The sequence below is a fragment of the Saimiri boliviensis genome, chromosome 6 (genome assembly GCF_048565385.1).
Source record: "Saimiri boliviensis isolate mSaiBol1 chromosome 6, mSaiBol1.pri, whole genome shotgun sequence".
NCBI classification, from domain to species: domain Eukaryota; kingdom Metazoa; phylum Chordata; class Mammalia; order Primates; family Cebidae; genus Saimiri; species Saimiri boliviensis.
The window spans coordinates 87,689,164-87,701,397 of record NC_133454.1 but is presented as its reverse complement, the minus strand read 5'-3'; the positions used below and the strand labels follow the sequence as shown (position 1 = coordinate 87,701,397).

General features: G+C 42.0%; 1 protein-coding gene across 3 annotated transcripts in view; it reads left to right on the top strand.

The window, feature by feature from the left end:
• The window catches only part of TPH1 (tryptophan hydroxylase 1), a 50,616-nt gene that overhangs the window by 3,073 nt on the left and 35,309 nt on the right, over positions 1-12,234 (top strand). For 2 of the 3 annotated variants that reach the window (XM_074401197.1, XM_074401198.1), the window contains exon 2: positions 89-178. The exons of the other annotated variant lie outside the window; for it this stretch is intronic. In XM_074401197.1, coding sequence (XP_074257298.1) covers positions 89-178 — 90 coding nt within the window. The remainder of the gene's footprint in view (positions 1-88; positions 179-12,234) is intronic. 3 annotated transcript variants of the gene reach the window in all.

The window sequence follows — 12,234 nt, the reverse complement described above, 5'->3', positions numbered from 1 at the left end:
TAAAATTATAAAAGCAAATAAATCATACACAATTTAAGCTTTAATTTGATGATGAAAGATGCTTGTTCCTTTTATGTCATTGAACTAGTCAAACCTGCAAGAGCCTGGGCCAATGTAGTGTTGAGTCTCGTGGGGCAGTCCAGACCTCAGTCAGCAACCAAAAAGAAAAAAAAAGCAGGTAAGACTGGAAGCCTGAGGGCAGCTTGCGGTGGATGCTGCTAGCTTTCCATAATATTTGTTCATCAACCTGACTGCTTTGTATTTCTGTGTAGAATGCAAAATCTTTTGCATTGCTAAGCTTTTATAATTTGTCTTAGATAATTTGCATGAAGTCACATTTGCTTAAATCCAATTTTATACAACCCAGGGAACATCTGTAATATAAAAGCCAGAAAACCTCCATGAGTTCACATTTCACAGCCAAAGATTTTGTAGTATCAGGTTGCTCCTTCTACCATGATTATTGTACCCATGTGATTGCCCTTTCTTAACAACTGTGTTTTCCCTGGATATTTACAAGATTCTATAGTGTAGTAACATTGTGGAGCAGGGTATTCTCATTTTATCCTAATTCATGCCTCAGGGCTCTGGCAAGGATCACAATTCTGGGAGAGGGCCATGCCACACTGAAACCAGACCTGGAGGGGAGAGGATCTGTACCAAAAGAGGTAGCATCAGGGTCTGCTTTGAGTCCCTGTCTCACCTGGCTTCCATTTCAGTTTCTTCTTTCTTAGGACTTCAGCTTGTATGTGGACCTCAAGACCATACCAGCCTCTCTTTTTGGGGGTTGTGTTCTCCCAGCTTAATCACTATTCTCTTGGCATTTCTTTAAATTTGTGAGAAAGAAATTATTGCCTAGTTGCTAGTCTTTTCATATCAAGCAGTTGTGGGTCATCTGTGGTTTGGCTACTTTGGGCTAAGTGTGCAACCCAACACAGTCAACTAAAGTTGAAATTAAAATGAGTATGATGCAAAATTTACCTAAGGACACAAGGGTGTAGTAGACATCAGACTTAATTTCCTGTTAGAGATGGCCACCATTTATTGAGGGTTTTACTATGTGTCAGACACTATAAAGGTCTTTAGATATATTATTTAATTTTGCAATAATCCCATAAGGTAATTGTCACCATTTTAATAGATGGAGAAATGAAGATTCAGAGTGTTAAAATAACTTGCTGAAAGTTACTTAGGTCGTAAGTAGCTGACCCAGGGCTTGGATCTGGACCCGCCTAGCCTAATGAATATTCTTTTAGCCACTATACTGCACTTGCTTTCCGTGGAGAGGCATGGACTGGATCATGAAAGTGTTGGTACATCATGTGGAAGAGACAGTTAGGCGCTCTGCTTATCCATGCTCCTTTCTCCAGAATTGCCCCTGGACTGCCCACATTCTTCCCATGGTTACAGCATATGGTTTAATAAGGGAATGACAGTTAGCCCAAGCTGGGCAACTCAGGTTGACTCAAGGACACTGGACTCTAGGCCACGTAGTTTACAAGGCTGAGGGCACTATTTGGTGGGGCAGTCAGTCATATTTATCATCCACTATGTACCAGGTATTCTAAGCACTAGGAAGACAGCAGTAAACAAAACAGACAAAATCTGTGTAGTAGAAATATAGGGGACAAAGCAGACAAAAATCTTGCCCTAATGGGCCTGCCATTCCAGAGTCATATGTAAGAGGAACAGAGGAAGAAGCTGGTCTGCATAGAGGTCATGCATCCTGTAGCAGATTGGATCATTGTTCTCGATCTTCACCTCTGTGTATCTGTGCCCTTGCCATGGCTTCTCAGTGGAAGGAATGTACTTCCCTGTTCATTGATTTTGAGCTTGACCAAGTCACTTGCTTTGGCCAATAGAATGTTTATGGTGCTGATGTAAGCGGATTACTTGTAGCAGTTGGCTTGTGCTCCTGTCAGTTACCATGAGAAGAACATGCCCTGGGTAGCCATTGATATGGAGGATGAGAAACATGGAGCAAACCTAAACCCAATCTGCAGCCTGGGCTGTGTGTGGTGGCTTGCACTTGCAGTCCCAGCTACCTGGGAAGCTGAGGCAGACGGATTGCTTGAGCCCCGGAGTTCGAGGCTGCAGTGAGCTATAATTGTGTCACTGTACTTCCGGATAGGTGACAGAGAAAGACCCCATCCTCCAAAAGACATTTTTTAAAAATTCTGCAGCCTGAGTTGTGTAACCTAGCTGAGTTGCAGCCAACCTACAGATCTGTGATTAGTAGCTAAATGCTTATTGTTTTGAATCATTGATTCTTGGGGTAGTTTGTTAACACATCTTTATTGAAGTAACGACTCACTGAAACAGCAGGAAAAAAAAGCTGCCTTATCAGCTGCTCTCCAGCTTCATGTCAGAGTCTCATGGGTTCTGGCAGTAATTCCTGCTTTAGGTTGTCTGTAAGATGTGCCAAATTCCTATAGTAAACTTATAATAAATTCTACTTGGGACATGATCGTTTGCGTTCCCATCTTTAAAAAAAAAATGGCACCAGGAATGGTGTAATAAGTGACAGACGGAGAAAATGTGAAACTGTAGAGTTAGAGAAGGGTAGGATGCAGGGTAGTGTAAGTTCCCCAATTCTGGATGAGACACAAGCTGTCCATGATACAAGGTTCTGAAGAGCCAACTGATTGATTTCTTGTGTGCCCTTACGATCTAAACCACATGCCTCATAGGGCTGAGGAGGATTTTTTGTAAAATGTCATGGCAAAGGGAAATTCTCTGGTCCTCAGTGGCACTTCACCATGCTGAGTGTGACCTTGAAGGCAGTGAGAAGCTCTCAAAGTGTCATGATCACTGAAAGCCTTCTGAAGGAGGAGGGGCTTGATACACAGAGGTTTAGCAGTACATGCAACGGGATTTGGGCATTGATTTGAAGCAAGGGAGACTGAGAAGTTAAATCCAGAATTCTGGCTTAGGCAACTGAATAGATGATGGCATCATTTATTGTGATAGGGAAGTAACCCAGGAAGAGTTGCAGGTAAAGGTGGGTAAAAGATATGTTCAATTTTGAATACCTGTTGGACATCCACATATAGGTGTCCCATTTCTACAGACCTGGAACTCTGTGAGTGAGTGGGCTAGAGATAACAGCTTTAGGGCTTAGGACAAAGTGCCAAGGAAGACAAACATTTAAAGGCCTAACAATGTCAACCAAAGAGACAGGTTGTACAGGGAGACATTGAACTAAATTGGGAGAGATTTACAGCTTATAAGTGACAGTTCACAAGGAAATAGTACATTTGAAGTTGAACTCCAAATCTACTGTTCTCACCTCTGAACATGACTGCTCCACCTAGGGCTCAGGAAAAATAGCTCCATGTGATGAATTGGCACTGGACACTCAAAATCATAGCCTTCTACAGGAAGGAACAGGTATATATATATATATGAATATAGGAAATATCCTATAAGGAACTTAACATTTCACATCCATGCTTGACCAAGCAGGTATGGCAAAATGGGAAGCATATTTTTTAAAAAAGGAAACATGTTGGATATGAAATATGATTTTTATTATGTTAAAATATATGGAATATTGAACAGAAATAGATCATATCAAACAGAAATAGAACACACATTAGTGGTGAAAACCAAAAGAAAAGCATTGATTCAGGTGATCAAGGGTCAGTATGACCTTGACCAAGTCAGTCAGCCTTTCTGAGCATCCTCACCTATAGAATAGAGATGATGTTATTGCCTACCCTGCAGGATTATTTTAAGTGTTAATGAGATTTTTTTAAATTCTGGAAGTTGTAAAGGCCTGTACAAGTCTCACATATTAAGGAGCTTCCAAACATGAATGTTTTGTTCCAGGGAAATCCGTTTTTAAGTGGGGGTGGCCTCACCAAAATGATGTTTGATGTCGGTTAAAATGAATTGGCTAATAACTTCTTAGGTTTTCTTGAATGAAATCTGAAAACTCTCAAAACTGAAAATTCTACAGCCATGTTTATTTTTCACTAGAGCTAAACTAAGTGAAGATGTGCCATGCTTGATTTCATTGCAAATCTGATTTATACTAGAATATCAAGAACTCTTACTATATACTTTGTGCTGCCTCTAAATACCTTTCCTTGTGAAATGGTTTTAAATTAACTTTTTTTTTTTTTTTTTTGAGATGGAGTCTTGCTCTGTCACCCCAGGCTGGAATACAGTGGTGTGATCTCGGTTCACTGCAACCTCTACCTTCCAGGTTCAAGCGATTCTCCTGCCTCAGCCTCCTGAGTAGCTGGGATTACAGGCACCTGCCACCACGCCTAGCTAATTTTTGTACTTTTTGTAGAGATGGGGTTTCACCATGTTGGCCAAGCTGGTCTTGAACTCCTGACCTAAAGTAACTCACCCATCTTGGCCTCCCAAAGTGCTGGGATTACAGGCATGAGCCACCTTGACGGCCTAAATTAACTTTTAAACACCAGCTTCCTGTGTTCTACTGCCAAGGCTACAGCCCGTATTTATAAAAACTTTTTTGCTTGCTAGAACACCTCGTAATTACATACTGACCTTGTATCAATATTGAGCTTGTTGACCTGCAGGCTGTTTAGAGGTTGAGGACTTACCAGACCATCTGCCAAACGCTGCCATTGGAAATGCTTTTCTCTATTACCGTAATAAAATCACTAAAATCATTTCCTGTTCCCAGTCCTTGTTCAGATCTTCTATCTACTGTCAATAAGAGGATATTAAAATACTCAGAAAAGTCCACATATCCTTTTCATCCTGGTCCACAGTGTAGCACATGACTTTATGTTTCAGTGTTGGAAATAATAAATAATCAATGACGTCAAGCCTGTTGTAATAAAAGAAGGCTGCTTATTAAACTCCCTCTCTCCAGCTGTTTTTCCTTTGACATCACAGGATCTGTTTATAATGACATTTATGGGTTTTCCCCCTTACCATTCAGGCTTTATATGATTATAAGAGAAATTAAAGTTCTGTGAACAGTCCCCTCACAGAAGTGACACCTTCCTGCTCAGGCCCAATGTACATGTAGGCTCCAACAGGATAGTGGGAAGAAAGAACAAAGAGGCTTTCTGTTCCCTTGGAGAAGTCTGACTTCCTGAAGTATGGGCTTGCTTCCAGGAAGCAGTGTACATTGAAAGCAGTTGGTGGGTAGGGATTGTATATGTTAATAACAGCCCGCAATTCAAGCAAATGCATGTACTATGGCTTCATTATGTCGCTCAAGATAGGATGGTGTAGATTTGAGTGATGCCTGTTGAACCCAAACCATTTGAGGAATTTGGCATCTCTGGAAATTCGTTCTTTTTGTGGGGCTGTATTTGGGGACGCTGATGGCATTGTAAATCTATGAGTGTGCTTTCTTCGAAATGCAACTGGTGTTGGACTTTCCTTACCTGTACCAAGGAATAAGCCAATCATTAGCAATTTTGGGAGGAAACTCCTAAATCCTTTAACGCTGTCCCCTGCCCCCAATCACAGAGAAGTCTGTACTCTGTTGTCGTTGGAAGAAGAAAAAGTTGTCGATGTGGACCCTGGAACAAAATCTCTGAATTAAATTCTCTAATTTATTTTTATTTTTATTTTTTATTTGAACAAACCAGGTAACTGTTCTGTTTGTCCTAAGTAACCTCTAGAGATTATTTTCATTACTGTGATTGTGCCGTTCAATATTCAAAGCAATTTGGAGACAGCTTCTTCTAAATGCACCCCTTTGTTTGCTGCTCACATCAAGTGATATCTGACTTGGCTTTAAAGATCCAGATTTCACAATTTTGGATGAACCTTGAGTGATTTGAAAATGTTAGATTTTTCTCTTTCATTCTATTTGAACATGCTTTAATGTGATTTGGCTATTTCTTTAGAGCAACTGAGGAAAAATGCTCAATTTCCCAGAACAAGTCACAAAGTACTCAAGGATTATTTCATTTTCTTAGGAAGTTGCCTACTTCCTAAAAGGTGTACCCTGAGCATTTGTGACTCCAAGGGAAACCAGGAGGATCAGGCTGCAGAAACCCTTTGGAGGAACGTGCCAACTGCTCCGTACCATGAGCTAGCTCTCCTTTGATGGAGAGATTAATAGTTTCCATAATTGTATCATCCTGGTTGTTCTGTGCCCAGAGTTTACTCAGACTTGAAAGACATTGAAATTAATTGAAAAAGAAAAAAAAATTCTTCCTGTCTCATTTCCCCTCTAAGCCTGTCATCTAGAGAAATGATGAGAAAGAGATTCAAGGGTTTGTTGCCAATAGAGGCCAAAATATTTATTTTGAATTGTAGATAAAAAGAACCAGAAGAAAGCAATTGGATGGTGGGGAGGAGGTAGTTATGGGAAAGGGTTACAGCTGTGCCTGAATAATTTCAAAAACCGAAACACTGGGCAGTGCAGCCAGTGTACGTGTGGAGAGTTGTCCTGGGGAGTGGACATCAGTCCAGGAAACAAGTGCAAAAGGAGCAGAAGAGGAGTGATTGTTAGCAGAACTGAATTGGTTGAGTGCTTTTTACCTGTGTCTATTTCTAATGCAGAGGAACTACTATGAGCTTATTTGCTGTATTGTGGAGTTTGGGAATACTTATCTTCGGCTAAAATCTTTTTTTTTTTTTTTCTGGCTCTAAAATTTGAGCTCATTTTTTTCCTTTCAAAGCCCCTATCATCACTCTTGACCAGTTCTCTCAACCTACACTCCAGTAAGGTTGGACCTTGGAGAGTTTCAATGGGAGGATGGTGCAGCCCTCCATGGGAGAAATGGGGTGTTAATAGAACATAGGTTCTATTGAGAGTGTCGTATCGTCAGTCAAAGATGAACTTCCAATATGTAATCACCAAGTGCTTTGTTGAAGTTTATTGAACCAGTAAGAGAGAGACTGAATTGTAGATGAACACTTCTCATTCATTCATTCATTCCAAAGTATGTTGTGATTTGAACCTGTCGTGTGTTAAGCACTGGGCTTAGTGGGACTAAGGAGGTGACAATTCAGGATAGGAGGAAGACAAGGGAGCTAGTTAATAGCTGTTCATTCCATTGGTTTCTGAAAGTTCAAGGTCCATGTCAGTTCTGAAGCTATGTACTTTCACTCCAGTGAAATCCAACCTCCTTATATGCTGGTCGGAGATATGGGGCTCTCTTGAGGATTACACAACTGTAAGAGATGTATATATTTAGTGAGTGAATATCTCCCTGCATTGTATATGCAGGCTTAACAGCACCCTTCCACCATTACCCATCCTCCATGACAATTAAAGACAGCAGATGAAGGCTTCCACTCACTCCTCTTTTGGTACTTAACAAGGAAATCATCACTCAGGCCTCTTTCATTTCAACCCAGGGCAATGCTGAACTGAGAGCTGGTGGACATGCCAACACACCGGCGTGGCAGGGAATGACTGTGCCACAGCAGAGACTGGAGGAATGATGTATGTGTGAGAGGCTCAAAGGTTTGTTGCCAGTGGGAACTGTGATGAGGCCTACTCACTCAGGGAGTACTGTGGAGCCTTACCCAGGCCAAGGAAAACAAAATCCTTAAGTTACATTAGCTTCATGACACAGCCTCACACAACAGTGAAGCAACCAGCACGTTGGAAATCAAGAGGCTAGAATTGGAACCTACCTCTCTTTCATAAAGTTGGACACTGTCTTAGAGGAAGTTGTTTAAGCACCGAATCTTTTTTTTTTTTTTTTTAAATAAAGACTGGGCAATTTTTTTTTTTTTTTTTTTTGAGTTGGAGTCTTACTCTGTCACCCAGGCTGGAGTGCAGTGGTGCAATCTCGGCTCACTGTAGCTTCAACCTCCTGGGTTCAAGCAATTCTACCCCAGCCTCCCAAATAGCTGGAAGTACAGGCACCTGCCACCATGCCCCACTAAGGACTGGACAATTCTTAAAGGGTCTGTTTACATTATTGGACCAGAGTAAATTGAAACTGAATTGGGTCTTCGGTCTATTCATTTTCCTGCTACTAAGAGATGGGGGCTCCAGAGAAACAGGTTTTTCATGGACAAAATAAAGCTGTTACCTTTCTCTCTCCATCTGAGTAACAGTAGGAGTTGAATTTTGAGACCCAGACCCTGCAATGTGGAGAAGAGTAGGAGGAGATGAAGTTGCTGAAGTTATGGTAAATAAGATAAGTAAGGTAAATAAGAATCCTTAGTGACTTTTGGAATCTCTATAGTTAGATATACTCAATATTCCTCCACATATATAGATCCATTTTCAGGAAAACAAAGAGCAGGATGGTAGATTAAAAAAGATTTCATTATATTTCGGTAGGCTTGCAGACTGACTTCTTCTATATCCAGAATCCACAGGAAGTACCCAATATGTATGGTGGAGCCATGGAGCATATCTATCCTGGGATAAGCCCAAAGTACTTATTTAAAATGCTGACACATCAAGCATGGCCAACATGGTGAAACTCTGTCTCTACTAAAAATACAAAAATTAGCCAGGAGTGGTGGCAGGCCTGTAATCCCAGCTACTTGGGAGGCTGAGGTGGTAGCATCACTTGAAATTGGAAGGTGGAAGTTGCAGTGAGCCAAGATCACGCCACTGCACTCCAGCCTGGGAGACAAGAGTGAAACTCTTATCTCAAAAAAAAGAAAAAAAAAAAAAAAAAAAAGCTGGCACATCTAAAGGGAAAGATAAACTGGAATTCCACATACAGTCTACAACCCATCTCCAATGTGAAACAGGAGACACTGCCTAACGTGCTCATTTTTACATTCAGCAAGTATTTGCTGATGGCCAGCTCCATGTCAGGCACAGCACTAAATGCTGGGGGTTACAGTGCTTGGCATATGGCAATTGCTCCACAGATGTTAGTTAAATAAGTGAATGAAAACTATGCTCCCTAGCTGGAGGCAGACTTACCTTAATAAGGCTTAACCCTAAGGTAGTGGTTCCCAAATTTTGATGCACATTGGAATCACCACAGGGTCTTTAAAAATGCCAGTGCTTGGTTTCTACCCCCAGACATTCTGATTTAATTAATATGGCGTGCAAACTGGGCGCCAAGACTTTTAAAGCTCCCCAAGTGGTTCTACTGTATGCAAAGCGTAGGAACCATGAGTTTAATGGCCCCTCACTTGGTCACGTGGTCTCCTTCCACAGCTCTGGGAGGTGCCTAGCAATTTTGAATGTGAAATTCTATATTATTTTTTATTGAACAAGGCCCCCAACTTGAATGATTTTCAGGTGCCACAAAATCTGGATCTGCCCTTCCCCATCCTCGAGGCAGTCTTAGCCCAGTCCGCTGGTTGCTTAGCACAAGATTTTCAGAAGTGTAATCTGGCTGAAGATGCAGATTAGCAGCCGTCTTATGGCTACCACCACCTGACAGCTAAACCATTACAAGCAACAGATGTCATTCTTTGTGGTTTGTGTCTCTTATTTTTTGGTCCGTGACCTTAACAGGGATTTTTGCATGCTTTCAGAGGGAACTCCAGTGTGGAGTGGAAGCGTTGGTTGCTACAAGTGTGAGGTTCTGTAGTTTTATTGAGTTTGTTTGTTTGTTTGTGAGACGGAGTTTTGCTTTTGTCACCCAGGCTGGAGTGCAATGGCGTGATCTTGACTCACTGCAACCTCTTGCTCCTGGGTTCAAGTGATTCTCCTGCCTCAGCCTCCCGAGTAGCTGGGATTACAGGTGCCTGCCACTACGCCCAACTAATTTTTGTATTTATTAGTAGAAATGGGGTTTCACCATGTTGGCCAGGCAGGTCTTAAACTCCTGATCTCAGGTAATCTGCCCGCCTCTACCTCCCAAAGTGCTGGGATTACAGACATGAGCCACTGCATCTAGCCTTTTTTGGTATTTGCTATAGAGATGGGGTTTCCCCATGTTTGCCCAGGCTAGTCTCAAACTCCTGAGCTAAAGTGATCTGCTTGCCTTGGCCTCCCACAGTACTGGAATTATAGGCATGAGCCTTGTGCCTGGCCTGAATTTTGTGTTATATTGATTGGGTTTCATGGTCAGCATGAAATTTTTGCCTACATAGCATTTCCAGCACAAGGCCTTTGCAAGAAATACACCATGGTCATTTTCTGTGTCCCTGGAGTTCTCTGTAGTTGCCCCTACACTTCCTGGAAGAGTTTTCTGGTGACACTTACGAGGCTGATTCAAAGCTCTACAAAATTTAATGATTTTTATTATTGCAGCAAACAATATACTGATTTCTGCTGTACACATAGGCCCGTTGGCAGACGGGATGGTCTGTGCCACTTCGTCTTCTGTGCCTTTGGCCAGGTGCACACCTGGAAATATGTCTCTGTAACTCACTGGAGTGAGCAAACACACAGCTTGAAGGAGAGAGAAGGGAGCTCACTGTGCAGGAGCTGATGCCAGGCTTTCAGCAATGTTTGGAAGTGGCTGAACTTGCTAAGTGGCTGGCTGTGTTGCATTTACTCATATCATCTACAAAGTAGAGGCTGCTCTGGGGTTCTCTAAGGTTTCTTTTTCCTGGCCAGGCTTGTCGTGAGTCCTGGCCCCTTTGGTATGTCAGGCACTTCCTCAGCAGGTCACATCCATGTTATGTGCACATCTGATTATCAGTGGCTTTGTTGCCCACTGAGGAAAATGGACCCTCCGCATCCAAGTGACCAAAAAAAAAAAAAAAAAAAAAAAGGCAGTTTAAGGTCATGGCTGCTGCTCTCTGTAGGGAGGGCCTGGGACTTTATTGATTACTTTCTGCCACAATGGAGCCTGTAAAGTCTTCTAATATCTGGCACCCATGAGGAGGTGCCCCTGATTAGCTTCTTCTGGCGGTGGGGGGGTGGGTACGGGGCATTAATGCTATGTAGATAGGATTTTCCCAAAGATGAGAGGAAGCTCTCTCCTGTTCATTTGGAACTCCAGGTGCGGCATTCCTTGTCTCTCTACATGGTGTATTTTCTTCTTTTAACTCTCCCAGATGGTCACATTTGGATTCTCTGAGTCTTCCTGATTTCCATGAAAGCTTGGCCACACTACCTTAAGCTCAGTTGGAGAAACCAGCAACGGAGGTTACTCATCACGTTTGCTCATTTCCCCTGATGTAGACTCATCATACCCTTTTGTAAAAGCTTCAGAGATCGTTAATTTGACAAATGGTATTCGCTTTGCTTTCTGCAGTCCCAACAAATGCTGTTTAACTTGTGGGAGAAAAGGCTAGTGGCACTGTATGAGCAGAGTGATAATGCCTCTTTGAACAACACAAAGCAAACATTAAGACAGCAGACGCTGAGGGAAAGCAAGTGTGCCCAAGCAACGGGGCCTGTTTCCCCAAGCACAGTTGATTCTCATGCTAGAAGATAGCCTTCCTCATCCCCCAAATCGGGTAGCCAGCCCTTCCTAATGATCCGGACCACTCTGTGTTTTTATATTAATGGCATTTTTGCACAGTTTGCTTTATTAACTTGAGCAGAAATGTTGCATGGTACAACTCTGGGGGGCACCATTCATGCTGTCTTTAATGTAAATCATGTGTCCTAGTCTTAGAATGTCTTGACTCTTCCAGATGGTATTGGGTGCTTTCATAATTTGGCACTAAAGGATTAGGAGGTTTCTATATGACTCAGAACCCAAAGTTAATGAAGTCCTAAAAACCCGAAGGAACTGAAAAATGAAATATATCCTTTGGGTTCCTTAATCTACTTTTTGAAATGTTGTGGTACTTTGAGGTAAAATGTTTCCTAGGATAAGTGAGGCCTTAGATTCTGTTCCCCCTCTGTCACTTGCTGTGTGTGACTTTTGGCAAGCTGTAATGCCTAGCAAATGAAAGGCTTTGTCATGATCAATACCTGTTGGGCCGTTTTGCTCAATGTGTTTGAAATGGCCGCAAGTCAACAATTCGCAAGGTAATATGTTGAAGCAGAGATGGTCCAGTCATAAATAGGGTTTCCAATTGTAATTTTTAAAAGTGTCTTTGAGAATTGAAGGGGACTTGGAATGAAATTTGTATAATGCTGTGTGTAAACAGACTTGTACACCACTCTTCCTGTAAAGCCATTTGGGTGTTACCGGTATGAGAGCTCGCTGAAGATGTCATGTTGTGAAGATTACTGTGCTTTTTGCAGGGAGATTTGGTAGATCTGGATCTTGAGGACTCAAGAGATTATGTCCTGGCCTAACCTCTCTCCTCCATCCCTTTGCCTCATCAAATTAATTTCAATTTGAACGTAGATAGAATGCCATATGGCTTCTAACATCTGAGGTCTTGAAGGAGCAGCCTCTGTTTCGTACATGTGGTTGCATAAATGGAGCTTTGACCTTCCTGATTAAGGAT